Source organism: Macrosteles quadrilineatus, unplaced genomic scaffold (genome assembly GCF_028750875.1).
Source record: "Macrosteles quadrilineatus isolate MER2022 unplaced genomic scaffold, UCM_ALF_1.0 Scaffold_8__2_contigs__length_117827958, whole genome shotgun sequence".
Classification (NCBI taxonomy): Eukaryota; Metazoa; Arthropoda; class Insecta; order Hemiptera; family Cicadellidae; genus Macrosteles; species Macrosteles quadrilineatus.
The window spans coordinates 52,926,889-52,950,254 of NW_026542601.1; the positions used below are offsets into that span (position 1 = coordinate 52,926,889).

The window sequence follows — 23,366 nt, forward strand, 5'->3', positions numbered from 1 at the left end:
AGCGAACGAGCTCCAACCTAAAGGTGAGTGAGCGTAGCGAACGAGCTCCAAAATAAAGGTGAGTGAGCGTAGCGAACAAACTTCAACCAGGACGTGATTGAGCCATGCGAACGAGATAATCTTGAAAATTAAGAAGTTAAACGGGACAAAGCCCGCGGGTTACAGCTAGTAGTTCTCATAAATTAAATGTATACTTGCAGTACCATACTTATCCAATGTCTGCAATATTAGTTCACATAAACTCAAACTATTAGGTTTTTGGCTGGATAGTAGGTTGACATGGGACAAACATATAAATGAGTTGGAAAGCAGACTTTCCAGAACTGTTTTCCTCTTAAGAAAATTAAAAAAAACTGATCACAGATACATATTTATAGCTGGCCTATTATTATGGCCTCTTCCACAGCTTGATGAGCTTATGGTGTCATTGTCTGGGGACCCGCTTCAGAGACCATGAAAATTCTGATAGTTCAAAAGGCTGCCATAAGAACCATAACGTCCAGCAAAAGACACGAACACTGCTGTAGTAGGCCACTTTTCCGAGCCTTAGGAGTAATGACTATCTACAGCCAATTCATTTATAACTGTCTGTGCAGATCAAGGAAAATATAGATAACCTCAGCTGCAGAAACCAGCTACATCGTTATAATATGTATATTTCACCCAATTTATCGCAGTTAGATGAATTAACGTAAGCATTGAAAGTATCCGTCGATTTCGACGGGTTTCACCAAGTAGTAAAAATATGTTACTTGAACGGATTATAGTAACCAAAATGCAAATAGCAAAATATATATTTCATTTTTAACCAAGTCAGTAAATGTTTGTACCACTACCACAAGTTTGGGTCTGACTTAGGGGAGGTACGAATGAGGCATTTAGTTCAAAATTCCTCCGTGAACAGCGCTGTAGTAGAGAGCACTTTGGCAATGAAGGTTTACTAATCGCAAAAATAGTTCTGTTCATAAAATAAAATTATAAATGTCTCAAATTCAATTTTATAATTTTTTAATTGTAAAATTAAACTATCATAACCTAACCGAACTAACCAAACTTGCTGATAAAGAAATAATATAACAAAAGTTTAGTAATCGGAAAAATAATTCTGTTTATTAAATAAAACTAGAATTTGCTCGATTAAAATTTTATAATGACTTAATAATAAAATTAAACTGTAATAACCGAACCAAACCAACCAAACTTGCTGATGATAAAAAAATCTTGGACAAAAAGCTAATGCTACCAGCAGGATTCGAACCCGGGACCTACAGATTATCAGCCCGGTACGCTAACCATTAGACCACCGAGGCCGACGGCTACCGTCCGTTTTCTTACGGTAATGGCGTTCCCTCAGCTAATAAGAAGCCCACAGCTGTCATCGTAGCCTCTTCTATACCTCCCCTGAGTAAATACCCACAAGTTTTCTTAAATTGCATTGCAACGAAAATAATAACACAAACACAGCCACAGCAATTAAATTATCCAGCTGATCATAATGTAAACAAATAATGTCCTTCATAAGGACAAAACTTATGAACTTAGGTTAGGAACTTTAAAAGCTACTGGCATGGATAAAATATGCTTAATATTATAAAATTACTAGCATTATAAAATAACTTATGTTTTATCTATGCTACTGGCCACTATTGCAGAGCCCATGGGAATTTAAAAAAATGTAAGATCAGTTTGCAAATCTACACACCTAGACAAACATTTTGGTGTATATATGTGGAGTTAAATCGTAAAACAAATAAGCCTTATGTTTACAAAGTGGTATGTAGCGTTTAATAATATAGACTACTTTAAGATTAGACCATTTTTACAATAATTATTGTCATGCAAATACAAGATTGCTTAATTTACAATAACAACGCTATCTTAACACAAATGAAATATTACATACGAAATGGTACTTGAATTAGCATGATCGGATCGGACTATGGGAACGGTTTTATGGGTTAAAAATGTTTTTCCACTTTTGACTCTTTTATGATATCAACTTTCACAATTTCTTTCCAACCCATTTTGTAGAGATTAAATAAAGAAAAAATAATTTGAATAAAATGAAGCGTTGGTTTGGAAAGAAATTGCTAAATTTTATGTTTTTTTGGGTCAAAAATGGGAAAAACCTATTTTTACCCCATAAAACCCCCCGTAAACACCTGTTCCCATAGTCCGATCATGCTGGTTCGCGAACTCGTTCAAGTTTATCCCGCATTACACCTTCAAACCAAATTTTATCAAAATCGGACAAAAATTACTCAAGTTATCGTGCGGATGGACACACATATATATACGAATGATGTTTTTGGTCTCTGGGGGACATCAAAATGAAAAAGTAAATCGGTCCCGGGCCTAGGTCTTACCATGAGACCTACGGTAATAGCTACTTCCCTATAGGGAAATTCGCCAAAAGAACGTAGTTGTGTAGATGACGACACAGAACACAGAATGATATTAGTTTCACAATAGGTGTACAGTACTGTACAATAATTTGCAGGCACCATGATTATGGAATTTTGAACCGAATCGAGGGTTCTGGAATATGACTCATGACGAAAATTGCACGTCACATGACCATTCACCTGCCGCCATATAAATAGCTGACAGCTGTTTTCAGCATCAGTTCAGAACAAAGGTCCATTCCGACTTGTGTTGTGTTTGTGTTTTTATTGATACGTCTTTTCCTGTTATTAGTCAAGTGTTGTCAGTTCTTTGTTGTTTGTGATTTCAATTTTTGAAGGATTTAAAAAGGACCAAGAGCTATCTAATTTTGGTATGTAAACCATTATGTTTAATGTTACATTCTATAGATATCTAAATTTACGATTATTTTTATTACTAGCCTACAGTATTGCACAATATTAACATTACATATTGCACAAGGCGCATCTTACCGATACAGTTAACGGTTACCATTTTGGCTTTGATCGATAGTAGGTGGTAGATATTAACTTTTTAAGTTGTGACATTGATTTGAAACCGAACTTATCTAGGCAGGCCTACTTCTACTTACTAATTGACGATCGGTATTTTCCTGAGTGTTAGGTAATTTCGAGTTTTGAAGTGTCATTTGTTTTGCTAAATAAGTTACTTAACTAGGCTTAATGTAATGTAGGCCTAATTTACTGTTCACAATTAGTTATTTTTTACTATAGGCCTATCTTGAAATTTTGCTCTCTTTATGATAATAATCGATAATCAAAGTAACTTTAGGCTCTATCCATTTAAATGGCATTGGATAAACACAGGCGTATCTAACACAACTAAGTAAACTTATTGCACAATAAGATATCTATAACTTAAGTTGTGGAAACAGGAAATAAATTAAACTTTATTGGGATTCATGAGTTATAAAAAAAGGCTAATGAATAGTAGTTATAATAAATCTTTTGAATCTCTCTCGCACTTTAGTATCTGTCCTACACTCATTTGAATGAATATAACTTATCGATCAATATATATCGATTATTTAATTTGTTATATCAAGTTTGGTTAGTTAGGTTAACCTTATTATTACCTTATTACCTTATTACCTTATTACCTCCTCTTCGTCTCTGACCAGCCAGGGCCGGATAGACAGCGTCAAACTTTTATAAAATAAAAACTTTCTTTAATAATAAAACATATATTTAAAACTTAAGCTTTAGATGGCGGTGGGTGGTCAAGAGTTGGTGCTTCCTCAAAATACTCGTCAACTGAGTAGAACGGGTTTTGCAGGAGGAGCTCCTTGATTCTTTCCTTGAATATTTTCGGCTCTAGCTCTCTCAGGTGGAGTGGCAGGGCATTAAACATATGTACAGCAACTGCAGGGAAGCTATCTCTTGTCAGGGACAGTCTATACCGCTGGGTATTGAGCTTCTGTGCTCCTCTAATGTTGTAAGAGTGGAGCTGGCCTCGGAGTTCAAAATTGCTCAGGTTGGTTTTAATGTGTACAACACAGGCAAGGATGTACTGGTTATAGACTGTGAAGACGTTTAGTTCTGAACAAGCGACCGCCTCAGTAGGATCTTGCCCCCTGCCCAGCAGGGTTGTATCGTCCGCAAAGAGTAGAGTATCTCTATCCCAACCTAGGTCGTTCATCAGTATCAGGAAGAGAGTGGGGCCAACTATTGAGCCCTGCGGAACTCCGAACTTCACATCGGCTGGGGAGGACAGTGCGCCCTGCACTGCTACCATCTGACTTCTACCTTCTAAGTAGGATTTAAAGGTCTGGAGGGCAACTCCGCCAACTCCATAATAGCCGAGCTTCTCAAGCAATATGTCGTGGGAGACAATGTCGAAGGCTTTTGACAGGTCGCAAAGGACCAGAGCCATTGACTGTCTATTTTCAAAGGAGTCCAAAACCTCACTAATCAAGGAGACGAGGGCTGTTGTTGTAGATCTCGACTTCCGAAACCCGTGTTGGGATGCTGTAAAGTAGTGATTTACTTCAAAATGGTCAACAATCTGTCTCTGTACAATCTTCTCCACAGTCGGGATTATTGAGATTGGCCGATAACTTGAGGTAAGGTTTGCGTCCCCCTTTTTGAAAACAGGTATAGTCCTTGAGATTTTAAGGCAGTCTGGAAAAAGTCCCACCCGCAGACACCTGTTTATCACTTCAGACAGAGGCAGTGATATTTCATTTATAACAGACTTGAGAATCCAAGGTGAGATTCCGTAGATATCTGGACTTCTTGAGTTGGAGAAAGATTTAACTATTTTAATTACTTCCTCTTGCGTAGTAGGATTCCATTCCTCCAAAGGGGTCAGGGGCTGCACCTGGACTCTGATTTCTCCGCTTCGGTTTCCAGCGGCTTTTCTGCTCAGTTCTTCAGTTATGTCTTTAACTGAGTTGACAAAGAACTGGTTGTAGTCATCTGGACTAGAAAGTTTGTTGACTACTTCATTTTTCTTCCTCGAGTCATTTATCACTGACCATGCTGCCTTACATTGGTTTAGTGAACTCTGGATGTGTACTACAGTTGCCCTTTTTTTGGCCTCATTTACCTGACATTTATAATTACGCTTCGTTTTCAGATACAGAGAGTAAAGTTTGTCCCTTGCATTAGGAGATTGCTCGGCCTTATATCTATCAAAGATCAGTTTTGTAAAAGCTCTGACCCTGCCCAGCTCAGGTGTATACCAGTCCTTGGCAATGCATGCGTTACCCCTACTTCTTTGCTTTGGCTGCGATTTAGGCTTGGCTTTATTTAAGAGCGGAAAAAAGAAATTGAACACTTCCAGCAGTTTACTGTGAAAAGCTTGAAAAGAGGACGCTGGGTCTGGGTCGTCCAGGACCAGAGCCCAGTCTATTTTACTTAAGGCTTCCTTAAACTGAGGCAGCAGTTGGTCACTCACATTTCTCTTATAAAATACATAATTGTCATGCCATGGTATAGAAGATAAATTACTCACCAAAGCTGTCTTCTTTACACTCATCAGCACTGGCAGATGGTCGGCAATCAGCGCAAAAGGTACCTCCACACTATAATCCCAGACATCGAGGTTTGAGGCAATCGAGTCTATACATCTATCTCCTCTGGTGGGCACACGATTTGTGATGAACAAACCCTGTCCACGAAGTACGGTTTCCAGGTCCTCGGATAGTGCTGAGGGCATGTTCAAGGCAATATTTAAGTCACCACCTAGCACAATGTCACCACTTTGTCTATTTATGGAGCTGAGGCATTTATCTAGGGTATCAAGAAAAATATCTATGTCGCCGCTTGGTGGCCTATAAATGGATACAATGACCAAATTGTGATCCAGCAATTCTACACCACATACTTCAATATGCATCTCAAAACAAAATTGAGTTAGGTCAAGTGGTTTAAAATTTATATCTTGTTTAATGTACATCATCACACCACCATGGATATGATTCTTTCTATAATAACCAGTAGCAAAAGTCATGTTCTGAATTTCCCTGTAAAATTCTACTTCATTTAATACTAACCAGTGTTCACTTATACCTAGTACATCAAGTGATTTATCCTCAGCGAACAGAGATATTAGGTTTAGTTTATTTCGCAAGCACTGGACATTGACAAAAGCTAGATTGAGGTTAGGCCTAGGCCTAGATGGTTGTGGAGTAGATAGGGATGAGATGTGGTTTACTGGTAACAGTCTGGTTTGATCTGCGTGGGCCTGTGATTGGACCTCTGTCTTCTGAATAAAAAACGCTTTAGCGTGAGGTGTTGCGGCCAAAGCGAACTATCAAGCAGAGTTGCCTTCTGTTCAAAAAGTACCCCTAATTTAAAACTACAATTTAAGCCCTTACTTTCTAGTTTTGGGCTTAAATTGTAGTTAACCTATCCTAACTAACCGAATTAAATAATCGATTATCGAATAATCTATATATCGATATTTTTAATATAAGTTATATAATCAATAGGCCCACAGTAATAAATATTTTTAATATATTATATTATCGATATGGAAAAACTATCATAGTTATCTAAAACCGTGGAATAGGCCTATTTGATGATCTTTGCTTTTCAGGGAAAAACAATCATTGTCGTGTTGGCCATGTGTTGGCACTACTGTTCACATAGAAGTCATAATAAGATAAAAAAAATAAACATTATATTAAATAATTTAATTAGGCTAGGCCTACTTAATATATTTTTTTACAACTTTGTACAATGTAAAATACAATGTACAATGTACAATCTAACAAACAATTTGTACAATGTTGTAGCCTACATAGTCAGATAACTATGACCGTTGTTGCATTGCAAGTTGTGCATTTGATTGGGTTTAATTTTTTTTTTATTATGAAAAAGAAAATAATTTTCAAAATTAGGTCTAGTAACTTAAAGATTAAGTTATGTACAAATATGTACTTATTCACTACCGGTACCACTTTACGTGTCCTGCACTTATTTAAAATATAGTTTTAGATTCCTTAACACTGAGTAAACCTTGAAAATATTGTTTAAATGTTAAAGTTTGTTTTTGTGACTAATTTGTTAAGGCCTCTGCTCTCTAGCCTGGAGGAGGTGTTGTGTATTGAGTGTTTGAATCTAAGGCCGCGGCTCCACTTGCCGTAGATTGCCGCGCTGCAAATTGTAGCTGCTGGTCAGTTGAAGAAATGGGAAGGCAGCGATCAAACGAAGTAGGGCCTAATACAGTAGGCCTAGTGATTGGAGAAACAAATACGTGAAAGCATTCAATTTGTTTTTAAATGCAGCAGTCATAAAATTGTTATGATTATTAGACCTATAATGAAAAGCTCCTAATGGCTGTTTTTAGATTATTATTAATAGGTACAACAAAAACTCATGAAACTCATTGATGTTCAGCGTACATTGGTTACTTAGAAATATTACTTCTGAGAGTAAATTAGTGCAATAAAATTTAAATGGAAATAGAATAGAATTAGAGATAAAATGACCATTTAAAGTAGAGTAATACAACACACCGTGGATTGTTAAAGCGATGGTTCACTGTAGGCCTATAAAATTAATGAGTTAAAATTCAGAAAAATTAAATTACCTTAATGTCACTGAAAGCCTTTCCTCTACTCCAATTGCTTCTCTTAGTTTGGTATCCTTCGTCTTCAAACGTGTTGATACTGCTATTAAGTAATCAAAAGCGTTTTGGGACATTCGATAATATAAAAAAAAATACTTGTCTGAATACTTTGGTAGCCTAGTTTAGTATGCAAAGTGTGGAACATCCCTTCGAACTTTCTGTTGCTTAATATTGGATGGATCCACCATTTTCGCTGCTGTGATAGGCGTCGTTTTGATAAAAGTACATTGATAACAACACTATGAATGTTAATTCGCGGCCTAATCCAGGGCCAAGTTTACCTCGGCGCTACACTAAACTGCTAGTGGAGCCACGATGCATGTGAGGACGCTGCAGATTGTAGTTCGTACTCTGCTGCTAGTGGAGCCACCAACTGTAGCGTGTAGCGCGCTTCAATTTGCAGCGCGACAATTTACGGCAAGTGGAGCCGCAGCCTAATCTGGACACGTCTAGTTATCAACTCGTGAGGAGCCAACCTGCCTAGAGCCCCAACTAAAATAAATGGTGGATGGTTTGGGCAGAAGTTGGCGGGATGGAATGCATTCTTCATGAGCTGCACCTCAAATCAGGCATTTTGCAACTCTGCCCAATCTTACTGTCTATGTATCCACTGTTTTTAGCTAAGTTGGATTATTTATGTACATAAGATGAGTATAAGGCATTCAAAAATGGAATGATATAATTTATTATCATAGCTCAAAATATTTAAGTTAGGCCAAGAGTTTTCCTTTGGTCTTGCATTTTTTTTTCAAAATCTTACTTGTAATGTATTTATTTCCAGATTTGGTCAAATTTTATCAGCATGTTAAACATGTCAGACGCAGTGTCATTCAAGGTATATTTGAAGCGAGATGGCAAAGACGTTGAAGTGAGAAGATTTGGAGTTGATGGAGGAGCTGCTACAAGTTACATGTACCTTCATGGTAAAATATGCTCAGTGTTTCCCCAAATCGAGGGATTGCTCTACCAAGTGTTTTGGAGAGGTAAGTTTATTAGAATTTGATTTATTAACAATCTAGCTTATCATAGCGCTTTAGGCCATTGTAGATTGTAGCTATGTTGGGCTCATGAGGGCTGTTCTACGTCTCACAGTACCTTAAGAGAAATTGTGCAATATTCCAAAGATTGAACAAAATATTATTTTAGTACATTGAGACACTGAGCCAAGCCATATCCATATATCCCAAAGTACCCATCAACCTTTGAGAAAACTAAAAGTCACACTCCCATAAACCATATTCATAAAGCCTATTTAAAATGTTGGTCATGACAAGAAACCTTGCGCAAAACTATACATTATTTCATAAATTGACCTTTAAGGTCGTAATTCCTTTTTAAAGGGAACTTTCCATATACCTAAATGTTAAAAATACCCCAGCTGTACTTATTTGTTTGTTATTCTTTCAATTTATTACCTTACTAGCAGAGTACGTAATACACCATCCTTTGCACGGGGTTTGCATATAATTATAAAATGCTTATTGCGGTTGTACTCAAGCTTTGCGTTTGCAATGGGGGAGGACACAGTTTGATAAAATTTGCTTCTTTAAATTTACGTTATACTATAGTATTACACATCTACTGTAACCATAATGTTCTACCACTTCACCTAACCCTCCGAGTGTTAAGCGTCGCGTAATCGGTGTTGATAACGGACATATATGTATATGTCCGTTATATATGTATATGAATTTGAACATATGGTGTTTTTGGCCTCTAGGGACCTCAAAACGAAAAAGTAAATCAGTCCCGGGTCCAGATCTTACCATGAGTACTATGGTAATAGCTTATTCCCTATTATGGGAAATTCGCTAAAAGTGGGCCCAATACTGAGCCTTCAGTTGTTAATGTTAAAATAAATTATTGACATTTTAAATTTTATTAGTTTTGGTTTGTAACTTAGTTTAATCGAGAATAATTGTTAGGCTATTAGAAAGAGTTTATAATTTTACTAGATATCAGTAAGCTAAGCTCAAATTTACACAAATAGTACTTAACTAGTGTACACGTTGCTCAAATTCGAGCAATTGCAAAGTATTACAGGAGTTATTTCAAAACGAATAACAGTTATTTTTACAATGAGTTTAAAAGAGGCAACTCAAAGATTATCGGTGTGTAACTCAGACCATTATCTTCGTTATTGATAAACCTAAAGCATTCCGGCCAGTTTTCTTATTCTCAAAATGCCTCGCTGTACAGGCAACACAGGTCATTGATTGAGGGCCAATTGAGCACGAAAAGTCGTTTTGGAGTTTTAGGGCGCATTTGTAACCTAATAGTTGAGATTGTCCAGGGTCAGGTGCTGACTGTGATCAGTTAAGCCGATGGCTTTACAACAACACAAAACAGAGCAAACAGAGGCAGTTCCAACTACTGGTAGGGGTTGGATATATTATATTTGTTTCTTTATTCTATTACGTGCCACTGTTCTGTAGCTGCGGTCGTTATCACGATTACGCCTCCTAACTATGTTTCGTTGTCGTCGCGTCGGAGGCATTTAAAAGAAAAAAACAAGAAATAAACAAATTATAGGTACACAAAATAACGATAAATGCACAATTTTAAGTTACAATCATGCTAACACGATACGTCATAGCGGCACAAAACAACGATAAATACACAAATTTAAGATACAACCACGATCCGTCTTGGGGGTTTATTACACAAACTCAAATAGTAAATAAATGTACTCAATGCGTTTCATTGAATTGAAAAATAAATAGAAGCAATTAAATTATACAGCTGATCAAACTGTACAGCTGTAAACAATTATGTCCTCCATAAGGATAACATGGGAACTTTAAAATCCACTGGGGCAGAGCCCAAGGGACTTTTTCAAAAATGTAAGGCCAGTTTGCAAATCTACGCGACACGCTCTTTCCAATGAGACGTCAATGGATAAAATCGGTTAAGAAATGGCGGAGGAGTTCAACCGACAAAGTTTCATGTAGTGTATTAATTATATAGATTAAAATTAATTGCACGAACTACCTATCAAAATTATGCTAAATGCTAAATTTATCACATTTTGTGAAATAGATTTCTGATACTTTTCATGTCCGATCGCTTTCAAACAAATTAGGCTACACTGGTAGTATTGTCATTTTGTGCTTCAGATAACATAACTTAATTAGTTAGGAATAAATTCACAAGAGTCTCAAAATTGAATCCACAAAATACAGTAGTATGGATGTTTATGTCTGGGTGTGGTGCATGTATAGATAATGTAAACCATCTTCAAAACTTTGAGGTATGTGTTAGGCTTCAGTTTGATGACAAATTTAACAGAAGAAAATCATAATTTGTGTCTGTATTTTTTTGTGTTTGCATTAAAATGTTGTAGGTTGGTGGGTTTTAAATATAATATTTTAACAATCATTAATTGTTCTATTTATTTTTACAGACAGTGAAAATGATTACATCAGATTAGGATCAGATGAAGAATTAATTGAGGCACTGACTTCTTCTACACAACAGCCTGTTAAAATTTATGTTCAAATTATGAACAATAACTCAGCGGGTGAGTATTTAGAATGGTTATTTACTAAATCTTGTTTGAAAGGGCAATTCTTTTATGATATGATTCGCTATCTTGAAAATAATTGGGAAATCTGTGTTTCGGTAGTATTATAGGTGCATCTACATAGAAATCTCTTAGAAAATCTTATTTATATAGGGGGTGATGATCCTACCATTAAATAGTTATTTGTGCAACTAGTGAGCAAAGGGAGCAATTGACTCACTCGAGAGAAATCCTTACTCACGAGCCGTAGGCGAGTGAGGAATGGTTTCTCGAGTGAGGCAATTGAACTTTGCACTCGAGTTGCACATTATATTTTTCCTACAGTTACCATAAAACAAATAAATTGGTGAAGAAATAACATTTAATGTGAAGTGACAAATACAACAGTACAACAGCTGACCAGCTGATTTACAGCCAGTGCTGCCAACGTATTTCGCGCGCATACGACCTTGTCTGCATGTTACGCGCTCACTATTTCGTGCCTTCACGTTGCAAATCTGGAGTGAGACAAAGTAATTAGAATAAGTAATGTTAACATTGTCTCACTGATGAGTGAATTGGCCACTTTGCTTTCTCAAATCAGTGAGAGAACATGTACATTGTTAGGTAACTGTAGGAAAATGAACATTTTCTGAATGCTTAGGTGGTTAATATTTATAAATAAATCATACATTTCCCTTTTAAAAATCTATTAACTGATGGTCTAATTAATCCAGTTAATAGGTGAGTCGGTGGCTCAGTTGGTAGCGTAGCGGACTTCTGGTCGTAGGCAGCGATGTTGTGGGTTCGGATTCTGGTCACTGCCACAAACATTTTATCAGTACATTTCACCTTCGTACTGTACCGGCTCACCCTTTGCTTTGCTGGATACGTTCCACACACAGATCTTTAGTCTATGTGGACGGGCAAATGCAAGGTTAAAAAAAAGCCGCCAACCTCTTTAAAAAAAATTAAATAAATAATCCATGTTTGTCGTCATCATCATCGTCCCTCCCGATCACAGTGCCGACCAGTTGGAACTAATCCTGCCCTCTTAAAATTGCAAATTAAATTTAACGAGCTATTGGCCCGTCCTACGTACAGGAATCGGAGCAGTCAATTAAAAACTGAATATGATTCAGAACAGCTAGTTTACAACTTGGTGGCCGATTCACACACACTGGCTGTGAGGACAGTAGCTACATACCACCTTCGACTGAATACTATCACTTACCGTACCTTATTTTACCACCTTGGCCACTGAAACCTCTAAAATGATCCTGGCCTCCTGGCTCTTCTATCCCCTGCTATTTCTAAGGAAGATACCAGTCTGAAGATGTCTTTCATTACTTGGTCTTCCAAGTGGTCGTCTACCTTGTAGTACTCCTTGGAATACATTTTTAAAAGTTGAAGTATCTTCTCTCCGCCGTGCAAAGCCTGCCCAGCCCATCCGAAATCCGAGCCTTTTGGTCTACTTTTGGAATGTACCCCTTTATCAAGTTCCTGGATCATACAGTACTACTGGGATAGTTATGATATGGTATGGATCGATTTTGGTTTCTACTGACATCCTGCAGCTTACTGGTCAGTTTTCTGGAGACCTACTACACCGGTTGACATTTACATTACGATTAAAATGTGTACTGTATGCAGTCATACTTATATTCAATCATCTAGGAAAGGATGTATCAACACGTAAACCACTTATATATTAAAGGATTTAGCACTTATACATAGACGGATTGCATTTATGACAAAACTTGATTATACGTTTAAAATGTTTAGTTCAAAATTACACAATCTCCTGGTAACATAGATCTTTTACGGTAGGAAATAAACTGCGCATTTTAAAGTGAAATGGTGTGTAGGCAAACTCTGAAGATCAATATTTTTGTATACAAACAACTTGTAACATAAACATTTCAATGACAGTTAGAAACCAGCTGTTAGTTAAACCACCACTAAAACGACTTAAACTCGTCCGTCGGCTGCTAGACTTTTTGAAAATTAAAACTTAATTTCTAAAAAACTTAAAACCTAAACTAAAATTATGGCTTCGACATTCCCTAGTTCTCAAAATTATCTTTCTTTTAACACAAAAATCATTAAAATCCGTCAAGTGGTTGATTCAGAATCGTGAAATAAAAAAACCCTGTCACGTTTTAATATATAGGATTCTAGCCAAATTTTGGGAATACGTTTTTTCTGAAAATTTTAGGACGAGTCTATCTCCATTTCCAAGTTTATTAAGAACCTTGCATAGAAATGATAAAAGTTGATGACATTTTTTATTTCAGATGGAGCTGCAGCTTCTGCCAGCAGTGAGCCACACACTGGCGTGACTTGTGACGGATGTGACAACCCTGTGGTCGGGTTCAGATACAAATGTGTCACCTGTCCTGACTTTGATCTGTGCACCTGCTGTGAGAACAACGGTCTCCACGCAGAACACTTCATGCTGCGGATGCCTAAACCAATAAATATGTTTATGGTATGTCACTTTACCTAGACATCTACGTACTTGTGAACATAATAATATGAATGCAGAGTTTGATCAGAGTAGATTTATGTAGACTTTTTACTGACTGTGATAAACTGTTTGTTACTTTAAAGTTTTGATTGAGTTTAGTTGAGTTGTAGCATACTTTTGGATACTAAAGCTGACATATCTTCAAATGGACTAGATGTAAGAATGTTTTATTATATCAGAACTTGGTTTAATGAGCCTTGTGCTGTGTACAGTCATAAGCTGTATTTTCTCCCATCAATTGTTTATTACTGTGATAGGTAGTTGATATTAATATATGTTATAGGGTACAATAAGTCATTATTTCATATTGTTTTGATTAAAAAAAGTTCAAAGCCCCATAACATTCTGTTCAGCTCTACACATTCATGCCAAATTTCATAAAAAAAAGACTTTTACTAAAAACCATGGTTTGACCTATTTTGATTAAAATTAATACAGTAAGTATTTTACAGTCCATATAATTCTAAACAAAATGGTATAACATGCATTGCTGTAAAAATTACGGTTCAAACGTTATTGCAACTTTTGTGATTTTCCCCATAAAATATCTTAGTTACTAGCTAATAGGAGAAGTGTCAGGATTGCTGATACCGCTTAGAAAATTTCCTATTTGAAAATAGTCCAGTATTAGAATGGAATATCTGTCTTGAACCTTTTATTCTTCTAGGTAAGCTAAAACTCTGTCCCTCTCCATCAACAAATCCTTAATAAGGTGTCTACAGCTCCTGAACATCCCTGTTCATGATAGTTCTGTTGAATCACAGACCTCATTATACATTTTTATTAAATTCCAATTACATTTCGACAAAAAAATAACCTGTGTGTTCTCCACATAATTATAATTAATATTTATAACTTTTTTGCAGCATCATCCCAAGTTCATCCGCAAGATGTTCTCTCATCCACACAAGTTCCACAAGCGCCACGGCTGGAGCCGCCCAACCCCACCTCCGCGGTGTGGTGATGCTCAAAGCGGGCTTGGTCAATGTCCATTTACCCGGGAACCTGCAGGCATGACCGACATGTTTGACTTCAGTGCTCTCATGGAGTTCATTGAGAGTCTAGGAGTTGGTAACAGGCAAGAGAGTGGTAACTGTGCGGACTCTGCTTCCGCAGCTACTGCAACTGCAGCTTCAGCAGCAACTGCAGCTCCACCAGCAACTGCAGCTCCAGCAGCTGACGCACCGCATACTTCTGTTCCGGGGAGCTCAAAATCGCAAGAACAACCTAGGCAGAATGAGAGAGGAAGGAGAACTTCGGCTACAGAATATTTGAACAACATCGGACAAATGGTGGCTGCCATTCTGGACCCACTGGGTAAGTAATCTTTCAACAAATGTTCATGTGATGCACTAGGATTTTTTTTATCTATGAGTAGATTTCAATGTCCAAGATTCTTTTAAATTTCAAACCCAAATTTAGGGGATGGCCTTAAGTAAAGTAATTTATTTTCTAAAATGTGGAAAAAATTAACTCAATTGTGAAAAGTAAACTGTGATGCTTTGGTTTAACAATATTTTAACGCAATGTAACGTAGCAATTAATAAATTACAAATTTCCATGATCTCTACTCCAACCTAATATTGCTTTATTATATTACCAATTCAATTTAAGGAGTGCTTTCCCCGAGCAGTAACTCAAAATCTTGTTTAAAAATTATCTATTCTAAGTGGTAGTTTTCAACTTATTTCTGCTGTTTCCAAGTAGTGTAGGGTTATACAATACTCCACATTCACCGTGCGGTATGGAGTTGCACATACTGAACATAAGCCTTTTTCATTTTTTCAAATGTTTATTTTAAGCCTTTTTTTCAGCCAAACTAGCTCTCCGCAAAACTTTTAGGACCCAAAATAATCCCTGAACATTTTACATTCTTATGCTCTTTGGCTTCTACTGTATGCGAAGGATTCCAAAATTAAAATCCGAACCAGTACATCAAAATATCAACAGACTAATCTGCCTAATGTACAACAGACTAATGTACCTTACTCTACAAAAGCATAAATTTACAGAAAAGAGTAAAATGTACTGAATGCCTTCTGGGGGGTCACGAGGCCAATAGGGTATTTTTATTCTAACGTCATCTCCCAGAGCACCTGTACTGCACAGTGAACGTAGAGTGGAGATAGTACATGATATAATCTTTACAATTTTGAATAGTTTAAGTCTATCAACAACCTTAGACCTACAAGAAATTATGTATATTAAGTAAGGAGTAATTTCCAAGCTACAATAGCTTTCAGCTTTGTTTAATTGTACTTGGTTAATATTACTAGTAAAGTTTAAAGTTGTACGGAAGAGTCTCACTACTTCAAAAATCTACCTCTTTCGAACTAAAGCTCGGAAATTGTTATTAATTTTTTAAGAGGTAAGTATGAAGCTAACTTGAAATTGAGAACATCTTCTTCTCAGTCATGGTAGAAACGAGAACTTGTTCTGTTGTCACACCAAGTCGTGGAAAAACTGTGAACCATCATCCGGCATCTTCGCAGACGCTTTCTGAGATAGTGGAAACAAAAGTACAGGGGGGTCACAACGAACTGGAAAATTCTTATGTAGTCCTAACAACATTTTCCACGGTCCCCGAGACATCATGATGATCATCTCCTGCGACAGCGGAAAAGATGTGATGAATATCATCCATGATCGGGATGATCGATTATTACAGAAATCTGCTTATTCTGAATTCTGAAGCTAATCTGAATAGGGTTCGGTTTCAATTAGTTTGTAAAAGCGGGATTCTACTGTATAAATATTAATATTGTCACGTTTGGTTTTTGTTTTTTGCAGACTTTTATTGCATGATGTATAAATTAGTGTTTTTAATTTACTTAGCTCTGAGTTTAGTTTTTGCAAAGCCTAATTTTATTCTAGACGTTTTAATTTTTATTCATTGTATTCATAAATGTTTTACTTTTAGTCTTTTAGTAGAATTACTTAGTTAAATTATTAGGATCCTACTTTCAAAATTGAATTCTGATTGACTTTTTGCCATAACACCTACAAATGTGAGTTGGTGGCTCAGTTTGTAGCGTCACAGGCTTAAGGCAGCGATGTCGTGGGTTCGGATCCTGGTCACTGCCACAAACATTTTATCAGTACAGTTCACCTTCGTACTGTATCAGCTCACCCCTTTCTTTGCTGGATACGTTCCACGCACAGATCTGTAGTCTATGTGGATGGGCAAATGCAAGGTTAAAAGAGGCCGCCAACCTTTAAAAACAAAAAACAAAAAATCCTACAAAGTCGATAACCCTTTCAGTGCTAGGCCAATAATTCATATTTTGTAAGACTTTTGTTTGCCTTTCAATTCCATTACCTGTTGTTGAATTTTAACTGTAATGTTGTCACTATTTTATTAATTAGGCTAATTTTCCAAATCAAAATCAAATCAAAATCAAATCAAAAATCACTTTATTCACATATATAAATACAGGAATACATTATCAGAGTAAGAATAGTATTCCCCCGAATGGACTGCAAGTCCGTGCTCGAGGGAAGAGCTCTTACCAGCAGGAAATAAGTTTTGGTTATTGTCCATAGGTCAAAAAAATGTGCACACTGTTTATAAATAATGTGTACATCTGTACTTAATACGTATCAGGAGCTTTTAATAAATGTATATATATGCTATATAAATATATTGTATACTAGAATTAATTAACAATAAACAGCCTTTAGCAACAATAAAAATATTAATCTATGAAGAAAAATTTATTTTGATAGCTATTATGGCGGCGTTTGATGTCAGAGATTAATTTAAATGTAAGGCGAGCGAATTAAAGCCTCTGCAGCCTCTCTTCCCACAGTCATCAGCCACTCACAGACCTTGCTTTTATACACAGCGACACTGCCTGATTCAGCATCAGTTATGTTGGGCGGCAAGTTGCGATAAAGGATGTGAGCTATGTAAAACACGTTATTTTTCAAGGAACTATATGCTAGTTGTGGAGTGCGGTATCCAAAGTTATGCCTGTGCCTAGTGTGATAACTGTGTTGTAAGTTAGAAAAAATAATTTCCTTGTTGTTCTTAATGAAAAGTAATAGTGTTTTGATAAACAATTGTCTAATATTTAAAACTGGGAATTCGGAAAAAAGTAAACTTGTTGAATAATGTTTTGGCCTTTTAAGAATAATTTTGATTAAGGTTTTCTGGGTTACGTGAAGAGGAGCCAATGTGGCAGCAGATACACCGCCCCACGCCAGTATGCCATACTGCAGCACAGACTGCACGTATGCATAGTAAACGTATCTGCAGTGATCAACCGTTAACACACGGCTTAGTTGATAAAAGGCGTAGACCAGTTTCCTCAATCTTTGCTTTACATAGATAATATGAGGAGACCATGTCATCCTTTGATCAATGATCACCCCAAGGTACTTGTATTGGTCCACACGATCGACTGTGTCACATCCGCAGGTATTAGACCACAGATCGCCACATGAATGAAGATAGAGTTTTCTAGGGCCAGGGTCACGAGTTCGAGATAAGAAAACTGGCATGCACTTGGTTTTTGATACATTCAATGTCAATGTGTTATGATCCAGCCAATTTTTTATTTTAAGTAAGTCAGATGCAGCTTGATGGTAGACATCATCCCACGTATTACCCGAGGACACTACCGCTGTGTCGTCAGCAAAAAGAAACAATTTACCATTGACTCTTAATTTAGTAATGTTATTGATATATATTAAAAAGAGAAGAGGGCCTAGGTTACTTCCTTGGACGACACCATAGTCAATGTTAGTGATATCACTATTTTCGCCATTGATAGTAACGAACTGTGATCGACCAGTCAAATAGCTGCGGAACCAGTCAAGTGATGGGTTGTCAACGCCTATCGACTGCAGTTTTGTGATTAATTTATGCCTATCAATAGAATCGAATGCTTTTGCCAAGTCTAAAAAGGTTACAAGCACACGTTTTTTATCATCAATTTTTTCATAAATATGTTTTGAGATATTAAATAAGGCATGGGTAGTGCTTACGTTAGCTCTGAACCCAAACTGTGCGTTGTCAATGATATTATTTTCCTCGAGGTATCTATACAACTGTTGCTTGACACATTTTTCAATTATCTTGGATACCGCACTAAGTAAAGAAATAGGTCTGAAATTTGATATCACATTCTTTGGGCCTGATTTATAGATCGGGATTACTTTGGCGATTTTGTAAGGATTTGGAAAAGTATTAGTTGATATACTTAAATTTACAATGTGAAATAAGGGTTGGTGTAAGACGTCTAGATTATGCTTTATCAGTTTAGAGGAAATGTCATCATACCCAGGTGCCGAGTTTCCTCTGATTTTGGTGACCACGTCTAGTAAATCTTGATGGGTAATTGGTTGCAGTGAGAACTGGGAGTTCACAGCAAAATCAGCATCCTCTATTTCGACATGACCAACAGGCTGCAAAGCCCCGGCTAGCTGGGATCCGACGGAAGCAAAGTATTTGTTAAATTTATCACAGATGGAGGGGACAGTGTCGCTGTGTGCGCCAAATGCGCCGACTGGAAATTTGCATTTGGGATCTGCGCGGCCCGCTACTTCGTTCACTATATTCCAAAATTTCTTTGGATCTCCTTGAGCGTCATTGATTTTATTTTTGTAAAAATCGTATTTTGCCTTTTTTAGTGTAGATTTTAATATGTTTCTGTATCTAACATAGCGCGCACGCAGTCTAGTATTAAAGGGGTGTTTATTGGTTAGTCTACTTAATTTGTCCCGATGACGTATTGATTTTAAGAGACCGTTAGTTATCCACGGTTTTATCTTGAACGTTTTAGCGGTAGTGGTAACGGTAGATGAATTACGTTCAACAATGGTAATAAGTATATCATTAAAGATTTTTGCGGCAGAATGGACATCTATTGATGTATAGATTAGATCCCAGTTTTGAACGAGGAGATCTTGCCTAACATGTTCCCAGTTGATTGATTTTTGAGAGTGGTTGTTTACTCTCGGATTTGTTTTGGCGGTACTTTTAATTTCGAGACAAATACTGTAGTGGTCTGTGACTGAGGTCTGTAGGACGGCTGAGTTGGCTGTAAAGTTGGGCGGAAGTTTGACAAAGTAATGATCTATACACGTGTTACTTATTGGCCTTGTTACTTTGTCTATACACTGGATGAATCCTAGGTCACTCAGTATGTCTAAGTAACGGTCTTCCAAAGAATTTAATTGGGGGCTCAAAATGTCACAGTTGATGTCACCTGCAATTATTTTCATGCTAGAACAATTTGTTGAATTTGTTATATAATCATGTAAGCTATCAATAAAAATTTGCAAAGACGAAGCAGGACTGCGATATATGGCAGTTAAGTTGCAATTCACGCCTGCCCACGTAAAAGTCAATGAAAGACTCGTAGCGACACCGCCAATCAATAGCTGGTTACAGGAAGTTGATAATGAATTATCTATGTATATTACTATTCCATCGTTCTGATTCAAGTTGTTGTAGCTTCTAAATATGTTATAGCCATCAATAGCCAACAAATCACTATCATCATTTAACCAAGCTTCAGTCAGAATAATACAATGAAATTTGTTTTTTATACCCTGAAGTGTTAATAGTAGGTCATCTATGTTTTTATTGTAGCTCCTGATATTTTGATGAAAGACTCTAAACTTACAAAACGAGTTACTACTATCTAAATTATCATCAAATAATTTGTGATTCGGATTAACAATTTCTTTACAAATAACGAAGGGAGATTCATCGTAATCTATGTTCATTATCGGACAGAACTATCGCTCTGCCAGCCAGAGGCGCAGCGTGCCGTCAACGGTATTCGTCAAGTACAATGGGGAATGTATTGAATGTTTGCGTCAAGTCAACAAGGACGAAATCTATTGTTGCTATCCAACTGTTACATAGTCATAGTCATAGTCATAGTCAAAGTTCTTTATTCATTTTTTGTACATAGTTTGTACAGTAAATAGCGTCATATATAATACAATACTAAATCTAATTAAAATCTACTATTTACAGTTAACCAAGCAAAAATGAAAAGTAATAACAAAAATATTTATATCTACAGTAGGTTATATCTGGGAGGTGGAAAATTCTTCTATGGAGTAAGGGGCCAGTTGTATTAAATATTCTTTCAGCAATTTCCTGAACTTATTTAAATTATTTTCTCTTCTTATGTTTTCTGGAATATATTTAAGAAAAGTATATCCTGTGTAGGTTGGTTTCTTTTCAAAAAACTTTAATCTATGTGGCAGGATAACCTCATTTCTCTTTCTAGTATTATACGAATGAGCTGGGGACTTAAAATTGATAGTTGTACAATTCTTTGCAATGAGAGTAGTTTCAATAATATATTGCCCGTAAACAGTTAAAATATTTAGATTTTTGAAATGTTCTTTTGCTGGTGCATCATACTCTAACTTAAGCATGATCCTGATTGCTCGTTTTTGCTGTTTTAATATTTTTTCCAAATTTAAATTTTTTGTTGAACCATACAGCGCTATGCAGAACAATATATGAGAGTGAACATGGACGAAATAAATATTTTTTAATGTTTTCAGATCACAGTAATAAGGCATTTTAGATAATGCGTGAATTCCTGAATTAATTTTGCCCAAAATTTTATGCACATGTTCGTCCCAACTCAGATTTTGATCTACTGTCAGTCCCAAAAAATTTATACTTTTTTCGTGTTCAATGTTATGGTTATCATGTATTATTAAAGGTTCTAGTAGTATTTTACTTTGAGCTGTCTTGAACATTACAAATTTAGTTTTTTGTGGATTTAAAAGTAAATTGTGATTTCTCAAATAGTTTCCAAGGTTTTCCAATTCAATGTAAGAACACACTTCAGTTTCTTCTTGTGAGGCAGTTGATAAAACGAGATTTGAATCATCAGCGTAAAGACACAACTTACTATTAAGCTTATAGATTAATGCGCTGTTTACTCCTCTCAGGTAGCAAAGAAAAAGCAAAGGCCCAAGAATTGATCCTTGAGGTACTCCAAACCTGATTGGCTTACAATTTGATGATATTTTAGTAATTTTATTATATTTAGTTAAGTGGGAAATTTCTACATACTGAGATCTATCATGGAGGTAAGAACTGAACCAATTTAAAGCATTTTGAGAGAGACCAAGTACCTGAAGTTTTTCTATTAGCTTTGAATGTCTAACACTATCAAAAGCTTTTGAGATATCCATAAATATACCTGTTGTAAAATTTCCTTTGTCTACTGAGTCTATAACAGACTCAATGAAAGATACAGCAGCACTAACAACTGACCTACCATGTCTGAACCCATGCTGGTTATCATCCAATAAGTTATTTGTTTCCAAAAATTCAGATAACTGCAAATGCACTGCTTTCTCAAATATCTTAGAGACAGATGATAGTACAGATATTGGTCGGTAGTTTAAAACGTCTGCTGTATCATTCTTTTTGTGTAATGGAATTATTTTTGCAAGCTTTAATTGTTTTGGAAATATGCCTGATACAAAGGACGAATTTATTAGATGACATAAGACTTTACTTAATTTACTTTTAACAGCTTTAATTACTGTCACTGGCAATTCATCATGACCATATGAATTTTTATTTTTTAAAGATTCTATAATTTTTTCCACCTCCCTTTCATTTAATTGTTTAAATCTAAACTTAGGTTTTACAGTCAGATGACAGTTTGAGTTAATGATTACATCTTCCTTGACAAAGCTACTGTCACTACTTTTATCTACGTCTGTTACACTATTAATGAAATAATCATTAAAGGTATTCGAGATTAAGTGTGGGTCAGAAATTGTTTCAGTACCTACTTTAAGATTAAAATTAGAAAATTGTTTTTCCTGCTTATCCCCAATTTCAGAGTTAATTATACTCCACACTGTTTTTTGTATGTTTGAAGAATTATTAATTTTACTGTTGAAAAAATCTTTTTTTGTTTGGATTAGTTTAGTCTTATAATCTTTCTTTTCCTGGTCTAACTGATATTTCAATCTACTATTTTTATTCTTGCGATACTCCTTGGTTAGTTCTATTATAGTAGTTCGTTTGGTTTTTAAGTCCTCTGTAATCCAAACTTGTTTTTTATTATTTTTTGTGATTAACGTTCTTGGAAAAGCTAGATCAAAATAATAAAATAATAATTTGTGAAAGTTATCATATTTATCCTCCACAGCAGCGTTATATACATCAGTCCATGTTTCTTTAGACAAAAAAGAAGAAAAAAGGTCAATGTTTACTGGTGAAAACTTGCGTATTTCTTGTTTTTTAGGACGCCCAATATTTTTTTTTAAATTGTTTGATTTAATTTCTAGTAACTGACCGTCATGATCAGATAAAAAGGTTATTAGACCTTCTACCTTAATTTTAGATGAATCTATATTTTTTATTAAAAAATTATCAATAGCTGTTTTTGTGTTTTCTGTAACCCTTGTAGGAAAATCAACTAGGTATTTCATATTATGGCTTTTTAACATTTCTTTGAATAATTTGTGTTTGTTATCATTTTTAAGTACATTAATGTTAAAATCCCCTGCTACAACCAATTTGTCACATTTCTTATCCAAATACTCAATAAGAATACTTAACCTATCTAAAAATATGCTTACAATTGAATTAGGTGATCTGTAAATTCCTACTATAATATACTTTTGTTTATTTATAATAAAGCTACTGGCACAAAACTCAAATTGCATATCTTCTAACAAAACATCACTCAGTGACTCAGGCACAGTCATCCCCCTCAACTCAAACTCCATATTTGATAAAATCATAACACCACCTTTAGATGTATTTTTTCTTGCAAAATATGATTTCACTGTGTAACAATTATTAATGTT

General features: G+C 35.9%; 2 protein-coding genes across 2 annotated transcripts in view; one reads left to right on the forward strand and one right to left on the reverse strand.

Annotated features, from left to right (window-relative positions):
* Window positions 1–2,612: 2,612 nt before the first annotated feature.
* The window catches only part of LOC128999620 (sequestosome-1-like), a 38,763-nt gene continuing 18,009 nt past the window's right edge, over window positions 2,613–23,366 (forward strand). Inside the window, exons 1-5 of the mRNA XM_054426207.1 lie at window positions 2,613–2,776; window positions 8,303–8,504; window positions 10,925–11,041; window positions 13,321–13,514; window positions 14,420–14,870. Coding sequence (XP_054282182.1) covers window positions 8,324–8,504; window positions 10,925–11,041; window positions 13,321–13,514; window positions 14,420–14,870 — 943 coding nt within the window. The 5' untranslated portion in view covers window positions 2,613–2,776; window positions 8,303–8,323. The remainder of the gene's footprint in view (window positions 2,777–8,302; window positions 8,505–10,924; window positions 11,042–13,320; window positions 13,515–14,419; window positions 14,871–23,366) is intronic.
* Window positions 3,640–5,604, reverse strand: LOC129000387 (uncharacterized). Its single transcript, XM_054427351.1, has one exon. The coding sequence runs from the start codon at window positions 5,602–5,604 to the stop codon at window positions 3,640–3,642; it is 1,965 nt and encodes a 654-aa protein (XP_054283326.1).